This window comes from Plecotus auritus (genome assembly GCF_963455305.1).
Source record: "Plecotus auritus genome assembly, chromosome: 3".
Lineage (NCBI taxonomy): Eukaryota > Metazoa > Chordata > Mammalia > Chiroptera > Vespertilionidae > Plecotus > Plecotus auritus.
In genome coordinates, this window is record NC_137772.1 from 117,904,878 (window position 1) to 117,926,009 (window position 21,132).

A 21,132-nucleotide genomic window follows, 5' to 3' on the forward strand; every position below is an offset into this window, starting at 1 on the left:
TGTACTTTCTTTCCTCCTAAAAGGGTAATGTCAATATTCTTCTTGATAAAGCAAGTTTGGAAAGTCAAGAAAGCATTGGTTTCATAAAGGCAGCAAAAGTACTGATGAAAAAAACCTCAACAGATATTATAAAAATAAGAGAGTTTTTCCAGAAGTATGGATATAATCCACGGGCCAAGAAAAATTCAGGTATGAATAACTTGTATTTTATAGGGTTTGTTTAGTATCAAAGAGAAAGGGCAGCCCTAGCTGGTTTGGCTCGGTGGATAGAGCATTAGCCTATGGACTGAAGGGTCCCAAGTTCGATTCCGGTCAAGGGCACATGTCCGGGTTGCGGGCTCAATCCCCAGTGGGGGGCGTGCAGGAGGCAGCCAATCAATGATTCTCTCTCATCATTGATGTTTCTATCTTCCCCTCTCCCTTCCTCTCTGAAATCAATCTACGCTAATAAAAGAGAAAGACACAAATTGACCGTACCTTTGCGATGCCCACCAGCCAATCAGGAGTGAGTATGCAGATTAACCCAACAAAAATGGTAGGTTAATTTGCATACACAGGCCCTGAGCAGCCGGGGGCTGCCATGGTGACGATGCAGGTGTTCCGCACCACCCCAGCCTCTTTGGGCCTCTGGGCAGTGTGGGAAGGTGGAAAGATTACTCCAGGTGGAGCTAAGGCAGAAAGGCGGCTCCGGGCCGGAGCAAAGGTGGAAAGGCAGCTCCGGCTTGAGCAAAGGCGGTGCCGGCAGCCAGGGGAAGGAAGGCCCATTCTTGCACGAATCTTCGTACATTGGGCCTCTAGTAAAAATATATTTTTTTTAAAAAGAGAAAGGTCAGCATGATTTAGTAAGACTATTTTGGCTTTGCCATGGTTTCTAGTTCTTGCTCTGCCATTATGTGACCATCATTTTATCATTTATTCAATAACCACTGTGTTGTCCTTTCTAAATGCTAGACAAGAACTAACACAATGTTAGATGAAAGAACAGATATGTTACTTCAGCATAGTTGGTTCCTAGTCAGCTCTGCTAATAAATGAGACTGACCTTTGGGCATGTTTCCCCCCTGCCCCCTTTTTTTTTAATCTCAAGTTCCTCTACTGTAGAATGAGAAATTTTTGCCTATGTAAAATGACAAAGTTCTTTTCAGTTTTAAAATTCTAATAAAAAGTATTATAGCATAGTGGTTTTAAATTCAGAGCCAAACTATCTGAGTTCAAATCTCTGATTCCACCACTTACCAGATGCATTGTCTTTGACCAGTTCCTCAACCTCTTACCTCGGTTTCTCATTTGTAAAATGGAGATGTTTAATAGTCTCTACCTCTCAGGTTGTATTAGGATTAAATAAGATAAAGTTTACTTAGAACAGTAACTGGCATGTTAATTGCCAGGTGTTAACTGTTGTTATTGTTGTGCCCATACCTTTGTTTGACCAATTTGAGCTTCAGTGTCCTCATTTCCATTATGAGAGTGATCTTTGTACATAAATAAAGCAATTAAGTTCAATAAATATGTACTGAAGATTTTTATGAAAGGTATATTAAACAGTCCACAAGGTGTAAAAGAAACAATTCAGTTGACTTTGGTGTGTACAAGCCATGGATTCAAATACTGACTCCACCATCTACACACACTACTACATGTGTGACTGGACAATTTTTTCAAATTGCTTTTCCCTCACTTGTGAAATGGGGATGATCATGGTGATGATTTTATTTTATTAATCTCATCACTGACAGCCTTACGATAAGTGCAACAAGAGGTTTTTGGTAGTCATAACATTTCTCAGAATTAGTAGGAAAGCACAATGTCAAAACAGAACTCAGTGAATCAGCAGCTAGCTCTTCCACGGCCAAAAGCCATGAAATCAAAGTTTATTATAACTATTTTTAGATGGTGCACCCTGCTGATTTAATGTGTCCTGGTTTATGTACAGAAATAGTACCCTATCCTGGTTTATTTCCAGTTGCTGATCAAAATAATGAAAATTATATCTTCAAAAACAAGTGTGCACTTCTACTCCCTCTTCTGTTGGATCTCTTAGCTGATCGAGTAAATGTATAGCCTAAATTTATCCCTTTCCTCTTCCTTTGGACCGAGGCGATTCTGACAAGGATCTCCACCAGTATCTGATAGATCCTATTTGAACTATAGACCTTCCTTTAAAAGATGGAGTAAACAGCCCGGCAGTGGTGGCTCAGTGGTTGAGCGTTGACCTATGAACCAATCAGACCATGGTTTGATTCCCAGTTGGGGCAAATGCCCAGGTTGCAGGCTCGATCCCCGGTGTGGGGCGTGCAGGAGGCAGCCAGTCGATGATTCTCTTTCATCATTGATTCTCATTCATCTCCCTCTCCCTTCCTCTCTTAAATCAATAAAAATATATTTAAAAAAAAAAAAAAAAAGATGGAGTGAACAAAAACCAAAAAAGGACTTGGGCCCTAGCCAGTTTGGCTCAGTGGATAAGAGTGTCAGTCTGTGGCCGAAACCGGTTTGGCTCAGTGGATAGAGCATCGGCCTGCAGACTGAAGGGTCCCGGGTTCGATTCCGGTCAAGGGCATGTACCTTGGTTGCGGGCACATCCCCAGTGGGAGGTGTGCAGGAGGCAGCTGATCGATGTTTCTCTCTCATCGATGTTTCTAGCTCTCTATCCCTCTCCCTTCCTCTCTGTAAAATATCAATAAAATATATTTAAAAAAAAAAAAAAAAAAAAAAAAAAAAAAAAAAAAAAAAAAAAAAAAGAGTGTCAGTCTGTGGACTGAAGGGTCCCAGGTTCCATTCTGGCCAAGGGCAGGTACCTCAGTTGCAGGCTTGATCATGTGGGAAGCAACCAAGGATGTGTCTCACATCGATGTTTCTCTCTCTCTCCTGTCTCTCCCCCTCCCTTCCACTCTTTCTCTAAAAATTAATGGAAAAATATCCTCGGGTGAGGATTAACAACAAGAAAGGACTTGGCACTGAAGGTTCCGTCCTGTATCTTTTAACTCCAACTTAGTTCCACATGAAATTCATTCACCAGTAGTGTACCCAGGAAATAACAAAGTACTATAGGGAAAAGTATAGTTGTTAGTTGATTATTTAACCTGACGTGCACTGTGTAGTGGTTAAATGTTAAGGTGTAGAGCTAGACATAACCCTATTAAAGGTTGAGGAACTGCATATCTATCTAATGCTGTCCTGTTATTTCTCTCACTAGGCTTTTTATTTTTTATTATTTTAAAAAATATATATATTTTATTGATTTTTTACAGAGAGGAAGGGAGAGGGATAGATAGTCAGAAACATCGATGAGAGAGAAACATCGATCAGCTGCCTCCTGCACACCCGCCACTGGGGATGTGCCCGCAACCAAGGTACATGCCCTTGACTGGAATCGAACCTGGGACCCCTGAGTCCGCAGGCGGATGCTCCATCCACTGAGCCAAACCGGTTAGGGCTCACTAGGCTTTTTAAAAATAAATTTTTTTTTTTTGCTTTCAGAGAGAGAGAGAGAGAGAGAGAGAAACACCAATGATGAGAGAGAATCAATGATCGACTGCCTCCTGCATGCACCCCTCTGGGGATAGAGCCCGCAACCCGGGCATGTGCTCTGACTGGTAATGGAACCGTGACCTCCTGGTTCATAGGTCGATGCTCAACCATTGAGCCACCTCAGCTGGGCTCTCACTAGGCTTTTGATACTTGTGTTTCAGGCTGACAGGATAAAAGTTTATTTTTGTGTAACAGTCTTTCCTTTTTATGCATCTGTAAGTTAAATGTTTAAATTAATATTTTTATACTTTATGTTGAATCTAGATTGTAGTTAATTCCACACTGTAATTACTGTCATTAAATGATAAAATAGTTTCAGAATATATTAAGAACTGTTAATTTACATTAACTGGGGATGTAAGGAAATTGGACTTATATTTGTGGTTATGATTTTTCATCTTGTAACACTTTAGTTTACTTCCTTTCTCTAATATGTCATCAAAATGGGATGGGATATGGGTGGACAAGAGGTGCATATCAGAAATTTACTAAAGGTACAACTAGAATAAAACCTTAGAGACTGAGGACAGAATCAGGACTTTTACTGATGAAGGACATTTCAAATGAAACTTTTATGTTGTTTTAGTACTTGAGATTTCCTGATTTGATGTTTGAATACAATATGACCTTTTCTCCCAGTGGGTGAGCAAGAAGCCATTGACTCTAAACCAGAGTCCACTAGAGATGAAAACCTTCAAAAGCCTGATGTAAAGGATGGTATGTCTAATCCTGAGGTTCCAAGCAGCTCTGTTTCTGAGAAGATTCCATGTAGTCCACAACTTTCAGATTTTGGACTTGAGCGGTACCTGATATCGCAAATTCCACCAAACCCTCCACAGGCAGTAAATAATCATAAGAAAGAGCCAAACACGTTAACTCCATCTTCCAAACAGTCACCAGTTAAAGTACTAAAAACTCCAAAATGTGCACTAAATATGGATGATTTTGAGTGTGTGACTCCTAAATTAGAGCACTTCGGTATCTCTGAATATACTGTGTGTTTGAATGAAGATTACACAATGGGACTTAAAAATGTGAAGAGTAAAAGGTAAGCAGCTTTCTTTTTTTATTTTCTTAATATATTTTTATTGATTTTTTACAGAGAGGGATATAGTGTTAGAAACATTGATGAGAGAGAAACATTGATCAGCTGCCTCCTACAAACCCCTACTGGGGATGTGCCCATAACCAAGGTACATGCCCTTGACCAGAATCGAACCTGGGACCCTTCAGTCCGCAGGCCGACGCTCTATCCACTGAGCCAAGCCGGTTAGGGCAAGCACTTTTTTAAAAGGTACAGCTTATCCAACTTCCTATATCTTTTGTATTTATTGATATTTTTTTCCTAGAAGTATTATGTTTCAGACTGAGGTTTTCAGATACTTCTTATTTCAAACTTCCCTGAATCATCAACTCTACAGTAAAGTGTGAGCTGTTGATTTTTTCAGGTTAGATGCTGTAAAAGGCACTCCTGAAAAAAAAAAAAAAGGTGTTTGGTAAGATAAAGAATAAAATTAAAGATTGCCCTGGCTGGTGTGTTCAGTGGTTAGACCCAAAGGATCTTGGATTCAATTACCTTGGTTGCAGGTTCCATCCCTGGCTGGGTTGGGGCGTGTATGGGAGGCAACCAATCAGTGTCTTTCCCATTGATGTTTGTCCCTTCCTCCCTCCCGCTCTAAAAATCACTGGAAAAAATATCCTTGAGTGAGGATTAACAAAAAGTGTGTGTGTTCGTGTGTAAGTAAAGCTACAGTAAGTAAAACAGTATAAAACTGTCACAGAATGGACCTATAACTGGAACAAAATTGTCCAGAAACAGATTAATTTATATAATGAGTTGAACTTATCATGGCTTTCCTTTAAGTCAGAGATTCTTAATCTACTTCTAAGTCAAAACTATCAATACAAAATGGTTCTTAAGCTTTTTTGAGCCATGTTTCCACTTTCTTTTTTTCTTGATTTCAGAGAGAGGAAGGGAAAAGGAGGGACAGCAACATCATTGATGAGAGAGTCAGTGATCAGCTGCCTCCTACACCTCCTACCCCACTAGGGATTGAGCCATAAGCCATATGTTCTGACTGGGAATCAAACCTCAACCTCCTGGTTCATGGGTTGACGCTCACCACTGGGCTATACTTTTGTTTTAAGTGTATTTTTATTTATTTTAGAGAGGAAGGGAGAGGAATAGAGAAACATCAATGATGAGAAAAAATCATGGATCAACTGCCTCCTGCACGCCCCCTCCTGGGGATCAAGCCCACAACCCTGGCATGTGCCCTGAGAATCCAATCATTACCTCCTGGTTCATAGGTCGATGCTCAACCACAGCCATACCGGCCGTGGTTAAAAGATTAAATTTTCCCAGAGGTTTAATATTAACTTTTTTTTTTTTACCTTATAATTTCCCTATTAATCATACCAGTGAGGAAGGTGTAGAAACAGAACTAGTGTCCAGTGATAGCACCACTGCTGGCCTCGTGAACCAGCAATTGGAAAAAAATGGTAAGTGTGAAAATCAAGTTACTTCTCAGCTAGGCTCTTTCCAGATGATCTTTGTACAAAAATGATGCACCACATACATATTCTAATAGCCTTCTGCATCTTCTCAGTTAGTGACATCGAGTTCTGTTAAGTACCACCATTCATTCCATTCACATTCAGCATGATTTCATACGAGAGAAAGATAAAATTTTCTTTCTTTTTATACTCTTCCTGGTTATATTCAGTACTTGTCAGTTTGTTTTTAACATTTTAACTTAAAGCATATAAATATACATTCATTCACCAATTTTTTTATATAGAGCCAGTAGCACCCTTTTTTTAAATTTAGCCTCAGCCTATTAGAGTTCTACATTATCTTTCTTACATAAACCACACCCAGAATACATTCAAATTTTTTTTAAAGAGTACAAGAACTTACAGAAAATTTTCATGTAGTTTTCTCATACTTGTCCCAGCAAACACTGGTTTTCATGAAAATATAAAATAAAAAAATTACAGAGTTTTATGATTTCTTTGAATAATTATTTATAGTTGTCTGATCTATACCAAATTTATTGGCAAATCTTTTTTTTTTTTTTTTGTTAAAAATATATTTTATTGATTTTTTACAGAGAGGAAGGGAGAGGGATAGAGAGTTAGAAACATCGATGAGAGAGAAACATCGATCAGCTGCCTCCTGCACACTCCCTACTGGGGATGTGCCTGCAACCAAGGTACATGCCCTTGACCGGAATCGAACCTGGGACCCTTGAGTCCGCAGGCTGACGCTCTATCCACTGAGCCAAACCGGTTAGGGCTTGGCAAATCTTTTAAAGTAAATTGTCTTTAGGAAATCTTTCCAAAGTTTTAGACATTATTTTCAGAAATACTCTCTTTACTAATTTCACTGACTTGTTATTAACAAGTACCTCTGGCATAAACAGGTGTAACAAAATGCAACTCATTCATAGTAAGCTTGGAGCTCAACTTATAAGAAAAAAACATGACTATATTAAAGAGTAGCCTATTTTTTTAAAAAGGAGAGAAATTGGACCACTACTTTCAATCATACTCAGAAATCACTTCCCAGTGGACCTTAATAAGGGAGACTATCTTTTATGACTTCCTGACTGAAATCCTTCAGTGGGCCATCAGCAGTATCTTTTATGGAAGGAATCGAAAGCTTATGTTTACCCATTAGTAATTTGGTTAAGTGAAGGCTTATTAAGAGAGTTTATGTTGTATTTTTGTTTGACCCTATTTCTATGCCACAAAAGCTATTAAAATTTTTATAGTCTGTACTTATTAAAATTCAGTAATTTCTTTACCATTTTTTGTGTGTTTGCCATTGCTGCTTATAGTTCACTCATTCTTTCTGGGTTTAGTTTTCTGGTTAAAGTACTGCCTTTAGCAGTTCTTTCAGAGATGGTCTACTCTGTGTGAAGTATTCTCTAGTTTTATATGTCTGAAAACATTTTTTCCACTCATTTTTTAAAAAAATATATTTTATCCCTGACTGGTTTGGCTCAGTGGATAGAGAGTCGGCCTGCGGACTGAAGGGTCCCGGGTTCGATTCTGGTCAAGGGCATGTACCTGGGTTGCAGGCACATCCCCAGTGGGAGGTGTGCAGGAGGCAGCTGATTGATGTTTCTCTCTCATCGATGTTTCTAACTATCCTCTCCCTTTCCTCTCTGTAAGAAATCAATAAAATATATTTAAAAATATATATATGTATATATCCCCAGCAGCCCAGGTACATGCCCTTGACCAGAATCAAACCCAGGACCCTTCAGTCCGCAGGCCGACACTCTATCCACTGAGCCAAACCGGTCAGGGCTTCACTCATTTTTTAAAATATGTTTTTATTGATTTGAGAGAGAGAGGAAGGAAGAGGGAGATAAAAACATCAATGAGAGAGAAGCATCAATATCAACCAACTGTCTTCTGGATGACCCCAATGGGGATAGAGCCTGAGACCAGGACATGTGCCCTGACCGGGAATTGAACCAGTGACCTCTTGGTGCATGGGTCGACACTAAACCACTAAGCCACACTAGCTGGGCTTTCACTCATTCTTGAATGATAATTTAACTCGATATAGGTGACTAGATTGACAGGTGTCTTCAGTATTTTAAAGAAATTATTCCTTTGTGACCTGGTATCTATTGCTGATGAGCAGAGGGCTATTGGTCTGGTTAGCTTTTCTTTATAGGAAAATCTCTTCTTTTTGGTAGTCTATAAGATTTTTATTTTTATCTTTGATATTCTTCATTTCTCTATAGTATGTTTCCATGTATTATGTTTAGAATTTGGGATGATTTTTTAAACTAAGGACTCATCTAAGTCTGGAAAATACTCTGACATTATCTCTTCAATAATATTACTTTCCCCTAATTCCTCAATTTTTCTCTCCTGAAATCCCTGTAAGATATATATTGAAGCTTACCCTTTAGCCTCCCAGTTTAACTTCATTTGATAGCTTTCTTCCCTTTCTCTTTGCTACTTTGTGCTTTAGACATCCTTCCAATTGCTGTTTCTCTCTTACACTGAGTCTAATTTATTATGTTAATCCATCACTTGAATTTTTACTCCAATTACTACATTTTTTGTTTTACAAGTTTTTTCTATTTTTCCTTCTGTATTGCTCTCTTGCCTTATGATCTCTATGCCTCCGTTTATCTCTTTGAACATTTTAAACACATGTATCTGAAAGACTCTTGTATTCTCTTGTTTATCACTTTGATTGTCTTTCTTGGGGCTTGTTTCCTCACATTCCTTTAATTTTTAACTCATCTTTAAATGGAGGTTTTCAGTGGTAGTTCTATGTGCCCTGTGGAGCTGTTTAATGCTTATCCCAGCCAGGGCTCCATGGGTTACCCATTACAAACAGGTTTTTTGTTGTTGTTGTTGTTATTGTTTTAAATATATTTTTATTGGTTTCAGAGAGGAAGGGAGAGGGAGAGATAGAAACACCTATGATAAGAGAGAATCATTGACTGGCTGCCTCCTGCACGACCCCTACTGGGGATTGAGCTCGCAACCCCGGGCATGTGCCCTTGACCAGAATCGAATCTGGACCTTTCACTCTGCAGGCCAATGCTCTATCAACTGAGCCAAACTGGCTAGGGCAGTGGTCGGCAAACTGCGGCTTGCGAGCCACATGCGGCTCTTTGGCCCCTTGAGTGTGGCTCTTCCACAAAATACCACATGCGGGCGCGCACGTACAGTGCTATTGAAACTTGGTGGCCCATGCGAAGAAGTCGGTTTTCGGCTCTCAAAAGAAATTTCAATCGTTGTACTGTTGATATTTGGCTCTGTTGACTAATGAGTTTGCCGACCACTGGGCTAGGGCTGCAGACAGGTTTTAGGTTAGCTGCCTTATCTTAAAACCCCAGGTGTATAGGTGTATACCGAAAATATCAAATTAAATAGATGTTAGTATCTTGCTATATTTGCTTCAAATTTTTTTAAATTAAAGTTATATACCTAAAGTGCCTTGACCAGTTTGGCTCAGTTGGTTGAGCCATCCTATGCACCAAAAGGTTGCGGGTTAGATTTTCAATCAGGGCACATGCCTGGGTTGCAGATTCAATCCCCAGTAGTGCAGGAGGCAGCTAATCGATGTTTTGCTTTCACATCCATGGCTCCACCCCTCTCCCTTCCTCTCTAAAAATCAACTTTAAAAATCTTTTTTTTAAAAAAAGTTATACCTAAAGCTAAATCCTTAGCCCCACTCTATTATTCTCCTTCCTTTCCTCCCCAAAAATGATTAATAAAGCATAATTGTGTTTTAAAATTTCACATAAGTTACATATTATTTGTATTCTTTTGCCGTTTGCTTTTTTCACTTCACAGTATGTTTTTTAGTAGTATATTAATCTATGTAAATCCAGTTCATCCATTTTAAAAAATACATTTTTATTGATTTCTGAGAGGAAAGAGGGAGAGAGAGATAGAAACATCGATGAGAAAGAATCATTGCTCGGCTGCCTCCTGCACGCCTCCTACTGGGGATTGAGCCTGCAACCCAGGTATGTGCCCTTGACCGGAATTGAACCCAGGGCCCTTCAGTCCGCAGGTCAATGCTCTATCCACTGAGCCAAACCGACTAAGGCAGTTCATCCATTTTAATTGTTCAGTAGTGTTCCACTGTATGAATAAGCCATTTTATTGACAGTTGAGTTGTTTTTCTTTTTTATTATTACAGGCAGTACTATAATGAAAATTATGCCTATGCACATGTGTTTCTCACTCTAGTAGTACAATTTCTAGGTGAAAGGGGATGCACACCTTCACTTACTCTAAGATGCTAAATTGCCCTGAAGGTGGCTTTTATGTCCCCGAGCAGTGTTTGGGTTAATGTTTCTCTATCTTTTCCAGCACTTAAAGATATTTAGACCTAATCAGATTTTGCCAGTCTGATGATCACTTTTCTAACATGTTCACAGTTTCTCTTTGGTATTTTTTAAAGATTGCTTTCATGATACTATGTATTATAGATATCAAATATATATATATATGCATAGTTCTGTTCCTAATATCTTGGACAGCAAGCGACTTCCTGGCCTTCTTCCTCCTTTTTATTTTTCAGAAATTTGATTTTCTCCATAAAGATCTTCAACAGTTGTTAATAGGTTTATATATAGGTATCTTGCTCTAATCTTGTTGCTATAATGAAAAATATCTTTCTTCAAATTATATTTGTGTTTCTTTTATGCTAGAATTATTTATTTTTGCATATAGCACTTGTGCCTTGCTGAACTTCCATTAGTACTAGTGATAATTAGATATGTGATATGAGTTTTGATTTTTTTCCTGTCCAACTAAGCAGATATTAGTTATAATTTAAGTTATTAAAAATAGTAATCACAAATTATATTGACAAGGATTATAACTTAAAAGTTGAAATGTGTATTTCAACTTCATTTTTAAATATTTATTTTCACGTGATTGTATGTGTCTTCTAGATGATGAATATACAAAGTCTCCCTTGGCACCTACATTCTGTACTCCTGGTTTGAAAATTCCTTCTACAAAGAACAGAACAGCTTTGGTAAATTTTCATAAAATTGAAAGCTCTAATTTTGTTCTTAATGACTCAGATACACAACTATTTCTAGACTCAAACAGTCTGTTTAAAAAGTTAGAATAATGCAGACTTTAGTTGTATACTTACCATATACTTCTGGAGGGTAATTTAGCAGCTTATATTAAGAGCTTTAGATTTTTTCATACCTTTTAAACATGTCCGAATTTATTCTAAGGCTCACTGGGACAGATTTGTTATAGCAAATTATTATTAGAGCAAAGCATGGAAACAATCTAAATGTCAAATGGTAGAAGAAAAGCAAGATACATTAAAGTATGTCAGTAAGGTCCAGTGTTACATAACTATCACGTTTTTGAAAAACATGTAAGAACATATAAAAACAATGTGTTCAAGTATTTAATGATATGGAAAATGACATGTATGTATATGTACATATACACATGCATACAGTTGTCCTCTCTTACCCGTGGTTTTGCTTTCTGTGATTTCAGTTACCTATAGTTAACTGCAATCTGAAAATATTAAATGGAAATTTCCCGAAATAAACAAGTCATGAGTTTTCAATTATGCTCCTTTGAGTAGAGTTATAAAATCTCTCACCCTCTGCTCCATATGAGATAGAAATCATCCCTTTGTCTGGCATGTCCACACTGTAGATACTACCCTCCTGTTAGTCACTTAGTGGCCATCTCGGTTATCAGATCAACTGTCAAGGTATCACAATGCTTGTGTTCAAGTCATATAACATAGTACAGTATATTGTTATAATTGCTCTTTTTTATTATTAGTTATTGATCTCTTACTGTACCTGTTTTATAAATTGAACTTTATTATAGGTATGTATGTATAGGAATAAACATAGTACATGTAGGGTTCAGTACTATCTAGGGTTTTAGACATCCACTGGGGGTGTTGGAACATATCTCCTGTGGATAAGGTTGGGACTACTACATTTTAAGGAAAAAGAATGAATATAAACACACCAAAATGTTATTTATGGGTGATTTTTATTGCCCCCCCTTTTTCCCCCAAATTTTCCCCAGTGAACAAATTTATTATTATCAAAACCTCATTCTATTTTAAAGTTGGTAATGAATATTTAAGACAACCCATATGGTAGACCAGCCTGTCCAATAAAACTTTCTACAGTGATGGAAATGTACTGTATTCTGTGCTGTTTGGTATAGTAGCTACTAGTCACAGCCAGCTACTGAGCACATAAAATGTGGCAATTGCATCTGTGGAACTAATTTTAAGTTTTTAAATTTTTACTAATTTCATTAAGTTTAAACAACCCCAGATGGTTGTGGCTTCTGTGTTGGACACTGTAGCTGTAGAGAAACAAAATGCTGGGTTTCCCTCAAATATTTCTTCCTCTTGGGGGTGAGGGCCTGTGGTAATTTGCCCATTCCTCGTGCTATGACTCTCATCTAGCCCAGTTAGTTGCTTGAGACTGGGGAGGGGTGAATCATCTAAATCTGGGATTCAGTCCATTTTTCATATTAAGCTGTAGCTCATCCTTTATTGATAATGAAGGTGGTACTTTGTCCGCCGTACGCCATTTCTTTGTTTTCTTGATTTTATTTAATACTTGATTGGGAAGCCTATTTAAGGACCCCATCAGAACTAACAATTGACTGACAATTTTTATTTTCCATTATTTTATACCACCATAATTTAATGATTTATTTTTATTCATTAGGTATCCACAGATTATCCATTATCAAAAACAAATAGTTCATCAAATGATTTGGAAATGAAATACTGTACATCGTTAGTTTTAAATTCAGACAAGTGCTTTGAGAACTGTGCAGCTCCCTCTTCCCCTGTGATTTCTTCTTATGAGAATCTGCTCAGAACACCTACACCTCCAAAAGTAACTACAATTCCAGAAGACATTCTCCAGGTTATTTTCCAGGCTGTTTTTTTTTTTTTTTCTTTTTTTCTGATACATTTTTTTCAAAGTTAGATATTTATGTAATCTCTGATGTAAACTATTATTTATCATTGGGCTATGTGCTGGTTTGGGTATTGAGAAAATCTAAATTCTGGGCTGCTATGTCTTTTCTGACACTACCTGGTTAAGGTTCTTCTGGGTTGAGCAGAAGCTAGTGACATCATCATACTTTTATGCCCTCGGGGCATTTTCTCTTTAACCTCAAGTTCAGAAATCTATTCTTGTAATGTATTCTAATTGTTCACCTGTGATGGTCATGTTGACCACTGTTCCCATGGGAGGTGTTGCTGCCCAAATAAGGAATGTCATTTATCCTACAGTTCTTCAGAGACGGATATCATTAATAACTTGAGAAACACTGATTTAGAATCTCTAATTCTTTAGTACAACATCATTTACTACTAGTCAGCTACTGATTTATAGCAACTGCCAAATCTAAATAACCACCAGTCTGGTTCTTCCAGGCCCCCCCACCCCCCACCCCGCCAAAGGAGTTGTAGTGTTTGGCAATGGTTATTCTGAACCTTCCTAGCTTATGGAGAGCTATGAGAAAGATAAAACTACTTGGGAAAATACCTAAATGCCATTGGAACAGACATCCTAAGATAAAAGTAAAGGGTTCATTAACCACCTTACTCTGGCTTTTCTGTTTTTTTCTTCTGGGCATCATCATAAATTGAATGAGAAGGAGCAGTTTCTGTCTATAAGCATTATATAGAGTTCCACTTCCCTTTTTATTTCTATGTTAAAAGAGGGAAACCTTGTATTTAATGTGTCACTTCTTTATGTATGAAAACAATCATAGTTGATATTTCAAATTCTTTTTATAATCTATATAACTAATGATTTTTTTTAGCCTTTATTTTGCCTCTTTCCTATATATTTTTTTTCCTAACATCTTTGTAAAGGCTTAATTTGTTCACGGGGACACATTGCTGCTTGTTTCCATTATCATTAGTGTACATTTTAGAAGGCTTTAGAAATCAAGCCTCCACACCCAAGTTAAATTTCTAATATTACCATCATTTCTGTGATGTTAAAACATCCGTCTGTGCTGCTAAAAAATTCTTACTGTTTCAAACAACCCATACCCTCTAATTTTCCTTGTGTTTTCTTGAATGTTTTATAACACCTTCCAAATTTATGTTGTTCGTATGACTTAATAAAAAGGAATTTGCTTGTTTTTAGGTTTTATCAAAATACAACCCAAACCTAGCTACTACTCCAGTAGCAGTTAAGGCATGCCACCCAGCAAAGCATTCTTTACTAGATGTGAAGGATGGAACATCTGAGATGTTGGCAACAAGAAAACTGGTGAAAGTGAGTATGTTACCATTCCAAAGAAAGTACATGTGTCAGCTGAGGAGAACATTTGAAAATTAACACTTAAATGGTAGGAATAAAATTTTAATTGACATTTGGCAGCTTGGGTTAACAGCTTATATCTTTCTCAATATAGAATTTGTGATCCCTATATCTGACTCCCAACAATAGCAAGTTTGATAATATCATTGGGAATGTATTCCCAACTATTTTATACATAAACTGTAAAAATATATAACCACAGTGTTGTATCATTTGTTTTGTTGATTGCTGTTAATTATACCTAGATGATATTTATTTGTAATTTGTAATTTGATGATATCTTTTTGCAGAAATCCTAGTGGATCCATCCGTCGATTAATAGAAACTGAACAGAATGCGATGAAATCAAAGCTGGACTTACTTTGTTTTCACATTCCCGTTTCTTCCTCCCTCAATCCATATCAAAGATGAGTTTGGATACTGGTATTATAATTTGCTTTTTAAGTTTTGATTTACTTTTTTTTAACATATTGATTTTTTTACAGAGAGGAAGGGAGAGGGATAGAGAGTTAGAAACATCAGTGAGAGAGAAACATCGATCAGCTGCCTCCTGCACACTCCCTACTGGGGATGTGCCCACAAACCAAGGCACATGCCCTTGACCGGAATTGAACCTGGGACCCCTCAGTCTGCAGGCTGACGCTCTATCCACTGAGCCAAACCGGTTACGGCAGTTTTGATTTACTTTAACCTCAATCTTCTTGACATGCAGCTCACTTAATTGTTTTTAAATATCATTACTATTTCACTGATCTCAAATTTACCCTACCTAATCTAAGCATGGATTAAGTAATTACTATAAAGCAGGATCAATAATTTTTAAAATTTAAGTCTTACTATTTGCTATTCAAATAAGGCCATGTCCAGTCCTAGCTGGTTTGGCTCAGTGGATAGAGCGTCGGCCCACAGAATGAAGGTCAGGGGTTCAATTCTGGTCAAGGGCACATACCTCAGTTACATGCTCCATCTCCAGCCCTGGTCAGGGCATGTGCAGGAGGCAACCAATTGATGTTTCTCTCACATCCATGTTTCTCTGTCTCTGTTTCTCCCTTCTCTAAAAAAAAAAAAAAAAAGAAGACCACCTCCAGTCTTCTCTGATCTGGGTAGTTCTTGCTGTCTGCAGGAGTGGGCTTCTTAACTGTAACTCTGCCCTTCTCCTGTCTCCTCCCGAGTCTCTTACACCTTTTATTTCAACATTGCTCTTTTAAAACACAGTTTACAAATGACAGCTCAATTTAGGAAAAGGAGAATTTACAGGCCAGGACATCTGCACTGTAGTAGGTCTCAGATGGAATCACCTCTTATCAGTTGCAGGTTTTTTTTCCTTCTTTTTTCCTTCCAACTTTTTGCTTAGTGTCCATTTCATCCTCTCATCCAGCACATGGCTGCAGACCTCTCCAAGTTTCTCTTCAGTGGCTACCCACCAACCCTGAGGCCTTTCTGGAAGATTCTGATGACTTCCTGGGCCAGGTGTGCTTCTCTGGGATGTCATTTGTGACGACAGTAACAAGGAGACCGAATGTGTTGAGAGCTATCTGATAGATCCTTCCCATTTAAGTATAACTGAACAGTAATCTAATTAAGTCCATAAAAGTACTTTGGCAAACATTTCACATGGCCAATGGGAAAATAACCTAGTGTATTATGAAGACCAGTTAAGAATTTGAGAATAAATATTTGACAAGTATAACAAGGTGCTTCACTGTCTTAGCCATGGGGAATTTGATGCGGTAGAGTACCCTCTTCTGTGTATCTTGAAAGTCAAATGTAAAGACTTGCTCTCTTAATTTTGTCAGAAAATAGTCATTAAAACAAAACTTGATTTATTTTGTGTTCTAGGAATTACTGTGTAGTTGTAATTTTTGTTAAATATGTAAAATAATTTTCAAGATATTTAGTTCAAGGTAAAGCTCTAGTCACCTTACATATGATGATGACTTCCCAAATTTCTACTAACCTTTCGTTAACTATTTACCACATCTGCATGGACAGAAGAAATGCAGAGCATGAGCGGATTGCTAAGGGAGGGAGGTATCCAGAGTACTAAGACTGAATCTTGGACTTTTACATTAGAGGATAAGAAGAGGTAGATCAATCTAGGGAAGGAGATTGAGAAGAATCCATTAAGTAGGAAGGATTTCAAGGAGAGTGATTGATCCTATCAGTATTGCTGAGAATCCTATATAATAAAAAGGTAATATGCTAATTGACCATAATGGCAGAATGACCAGAACAACCGCTCAACCAGTCACTGAGGTGCACTGACTATCTCTTAGTCCCTTTCCCCAGCTGGCATGCTCAGATTGCCCAATGGCGAATGGGGAACCGGGGATGAGTGGCGGGGGATGTGGGTGGTGCCAGGCCAAGGTCCCTGCTCCACCAGTCGCCCCCCACACACAGGGCAACCCACAGTGGGGGCGGGGCCAGCGAGCAGGTGAAACGGCCAACCTCTCGGTTGCTCCCCCCAGCCAGCAGGGTCTGATCACCTGATGGCAAATGGGGAACTGGGGGTGGGTGGTAGCAGAGGGCAGGGCCGGCTGTGGGCAGCCCGGGAAGATGGCCCTAATTGCAGGCCAGGCCTAGGGACTGTACCCACACATGAATTTCGTGCACCAGGCCTCCAGTATAAGTATAAAAGAGACAAAACTTGACCGTTGGACTTGGTAGTAAAATGGATGACATTGTCAGAACTGATTAATTTTTTGATGGTGTGCTGGGGACTTATAACAGTAAACACACTAGGCATGGTCCTAAATATTTATTAACCTATTTAATTCTTAGATTAATTCTTTGAAATAGGTATTTTCCAGATGAGGAAATGGTGGCTTTTCCATGTCCCATTCATTGTCCACCCCAAATCTTATTGATGGCCTCCAACATCTCTGGGATATGTCCCCTCTTTATCCTGAATTTGGCCAAAATTAGTACATGAGTGTTCCATGAGTGGTGTGCAAGCACTGTTGTTTCCCACTTGTACGCCTTTGTTCATGTTACACCCTGTAAAAGGAGTATAAATCCAACCCTTTAGGAGTTAGACAAGCTCAAGTGCCATCTTCAGTAGCAACTTCTCAAACTTTTTACCATGTGTTTACACCTTTCATTATGAGGCTAAGACTATGAGGAAGGATCTGTATCTTGTTATATTTATGTTTCTCCAAGCCCACAGAACCTGGTATATAATAGACACTTAGTTTATATATAATTCCCTGGCAAAGTACTAGAAAGTGTGAGAGATACTACAAATTCTGATAGTTTCCAATAATTACTCTAGAATTTACATATTTTAAAAATGCCTTAGGTTTACTTCGTTCATAATTTAAATTGCTTTAATTTCATCAAATCTTATTTGAAATTTTCTTAAGAAATGGTTATGACTGGGCTGGCCAGCTTGGGTAGGGTAGGAAATTCTGAAGGCACATCGAGAGGGCTACAAATGCCTTTTCTTCTTTTTAAATAGATATTGAACATTCACTATCTACCAGGCACTCCTAAGCACCATTTCATTGGCTCCTCCCAACGTGAGGTGGGTAATACACCTTTACACAGTAAATGTTCATAACACTCCCAGACTTACGGTTTTTGCTTATTAAAAAAATTTTAAGGCCAAATGTTAGTCTTAAAAAAACCTTTTAGGTTTTAGCTTATTCCTCTGAGATTATGGGCAGGGGAGAATCCATGATGCTCTTCATAGAATAACTGCCCAGTCCTTACTGGTTTGGCTCAGTGGATAGAGCTTCGGCCTGTGGACTAAAGGGTGCAAGGTTCGATTCTAGTCGGGCACGTGTCTGGGTTGCAGGCTCAATCCCAAGCCCTGGTTGGGGCACATGTGGGTGGCAAACAATCAGTGTGTCTCACATTGAAGTTTCTCCCCTCTCCCGCTCTAAAAATCAATGGAAAAATATCCCCAGGTGAGGATTAAAAAAACACACAAAACATACAAACAAAAATATCTGCCTGTCCGGCTGGTGTGGCTCAGTGGTTGAGTGTGGACCTATGAACCAGGAGGTCACAGTTTGATTCCCAGTCAGGAAACATGCCTGGGTTGTGGGCTCAATCCCGTGTGGGATGGGCAGAAGGCAGCCGATCAGTGATTCTCATCAATGTTTCTCTCCATTCCTCTCTAAAATCAGTAAAATAAAACAGAATAGCTGCCTAGTCATGATTAATCCTAACAGAATAAACATTCTTCAAGCTTGTTCATGCAGACTCCAAGAAATTACTATAGCTATGGCAAAACTACCTATTTCTAAGCAATAAGTACAGTAACACAGACCTCATACAGCTCCTCAAACTGTGAGCCATGACCATATTTAAGAGAGGTGTTCTGGTTTGTATAAAAACTAAAACAGGTCCACAACTCTAGGTCCCTTGACCGAAATTTAGAATGCAAAGGATAACTTCCCTACAGGAGCAGTATCACTGTAGTGTGAGTGGATGTAAGACTGCAGTGAGTTGAGAATCAAAGAAACTGAAAGAACACTATTTTTTGGAAATGTAGTTTCAACTAATCTATTATTGGTTACATAGGTTTATATGCCTTCCTTGTGACCTGTTAAAGCAGGTCTTAATTTCATCTACAGGTGGAAACTAGTCATTGTAGCTCAATGAAGGTAAATGAGATAATGCACAGTAAGTTCCTTAGCACAGAATCTGGCACAGCTAAGCACCGTGATAAGCTTAGTTTTAGGGTGTTGCCTTCAGTTTCACAAAGACAGTTTTTTTAAATTTGGGTTTAAGTACAGAGATAGTCTGGGTTCATTGAATTTACTCTGGGTATAACAGTCCCAGTTACATTTTGCAAAATTTCAATATATACTTAATGTCTAGACTCCCTATGGAGGATCTGGTTAATAAGTTCATTTACCTGCTGAGAAAACTGAGCTGGTATTATAGACAACTAGAGGGATACGGTCCCTAGGACTGGCCAGCAATCAGGGCCTATCTGTGGGGCAGTCGGGGACCTTGCTTGTACCTGCCTTGGCTGGTCGCCACCCAGTCACCTACTCCACCATCCCATCAGGGCCAGCAGCATCTCACCAATACCTGCCATATTCTGCACCACCCCCTGGTGGTCAGCACACATCTAACTTCCGCCCATGGGGGCAATTTGCATATTAGCCTTTTATTATATAAGACTAGAGGCCTGGTGCATGAAATTCGTGCACAGGGGAGTGTGTCCCTCAGCCCAGCCTGCACCCTCTCCAATCTGGGACCACTCAAGGGATGTCCGACTGCCCATCCCAATCCCGGAAGGATCGGGCCTAAACGGGCAGTCGGACATCCCTCTCACAATCCAGGACTGCTGGCTCCCAACTGCTCGCCTGCCTGCCTTCCTGATTGCCCCTAACCACTTCTGCCTACCAGCCTGATCACTCCCCTGCCAGCCTCATTGATGCCTAACTGCTCCCCTGCCAGCCTATTTGCCCCTAACTGCCCTCCCCTGCAGGCCTGGTCACTCCTAACTGCCCTCCCCTGCAGGCTTGATCGCCCCCAACTGCCCTTTCAGGCCTGGTCCCTCCCAACTGCCCTCCCCTGCTGGCCATCTTGTGTCCAAATGGGGGCAGCCATCTTTGTGTTGGAGTGATGGTCAATTTGCATATTACCTTTATTAGATAGGATAGAGGCCTGGTGCACGGGTTGGGGCTGGCTGGTTTGTTCTGAAGGGTGTCCGGGATCAGAGTAGGGGTTCCCTTGGGTCGTGGGGCAGCCTGGGCGAGAGGCCTGGGGTGGTTTGCAGGAGTCCCTGGTATCTGGGATTTATTTATCTTCTATAATTGAAACTTTGCAGCCTTGAGCAAAGCCAGGACTCCTGCTTGCTCTGTGGCCGCAGCCATTTCTGTTGGGATTTATATTCTATAATTGAAACTTTGTAGACTTGAGTGGAGGCCTGGGCTGGCCAGGGTGTGTGGAAAGCTTGGCTTCCTCCATCGCCAGGGTCAACCCAAGCCTGTTCGCTCTGTGGCTGCAGCCATCTTGGTTGGGTTAATTTGCATAGCCACTCCTGATTGGCTGGTGGGCGTGGTTTATGGGTGCAGCAGTGATGGTTAATTTGCATATTACTCTTTTATAGGAGGATGGATGTGCTGGAACTCAAACTCCAAAAGGGCCTGGCCAGTGTGGCTTAGTGTCCACCTATGAACTAGGAGGTTGCAGTTTTGATTCCTGGTTGGGCCTTGGTCCCTAGTGGGGGAGGCATGCAAGAGGCAGTCAGTTAATGATTCTCTCATTATTAATGTTTCTCTTTTCCTTCCTCTCTGAAATCAGAAAAAAAAAATGGCTGACATTTGTCAAGTGTATCAGCTGATTTCTCAGTTATCAGACTATTACAGTGCTTGTGTTCAAGTAACCCGTATTTTACTGAATAATGCCACATTCACATAAGTTGATTACAGTACATTGTTACAACTGTCCTATTATTAGCTATGGTTGTTAATCTCATACTCTCCCTAGTTTACAAATTAAACTTTATCACAGGTATGAATGTATAGGAAGGCAGTATACATAGGGTTCAGTACTATCTGGTATTTTAGGTATCCACTGGGAGTCTTGGAAAGTGTCCCTGACAGAGAAGGGGAGATGACTGTCACTTACAAGCATTTAGCAGAGTGTGTGAATATCCCTTACTTACCCAACTTGACCTCATCCCCTGGCACTTCTCACTTGGCCTTGATGCCTCTTCCACTTTCAGATTTTCTTCAGGATAAGGGCGGAAGGTTTACCTTAAGTTCTAACCCTGCTTCCTGTCCTCCCC

At 39.4% G+C, this 21,132-nt stretch overlaps 1 protein-coding gene across 1 annotated transcript in view; it reads left to right on the forward strand.

Moving 5' to 3' along the window:
* Positions 1–21,132, forward strand: part of SKA3 (spindle and kinetochore associated complex subunit 3) — a gene marked incomplete at its 3' end in the record, with an annotated part of 32,348 nt that overhangs the window by 7,242 nt on the left and 3,974 nt on the right. Inside the window, exons 3-8 of the mRNA XM_080663095.1 lie at positions 24–189; positions 4,168–4,576; positions 5,951–6,030; positions 10,977–11,062; positions 12,762–12,965; positions 14,205–14,336. Coding sequence (XP_080519221.1) covers positions 24–189; positions 4,168–4,576; positions 5,951–6,030; positions 10,977–11,062; positions 12,762–12,965; positions 14,205–14,336 — 1,077 coding nt within the window. The remainder of the gene's footprint in view (positions 1–23; positions 190–4,167; positions 4,577–5,950; positions 6,031–10,976; positions 11,063–12,761; positions 12,966–14,204; positions 14,337–21,132) is intronic.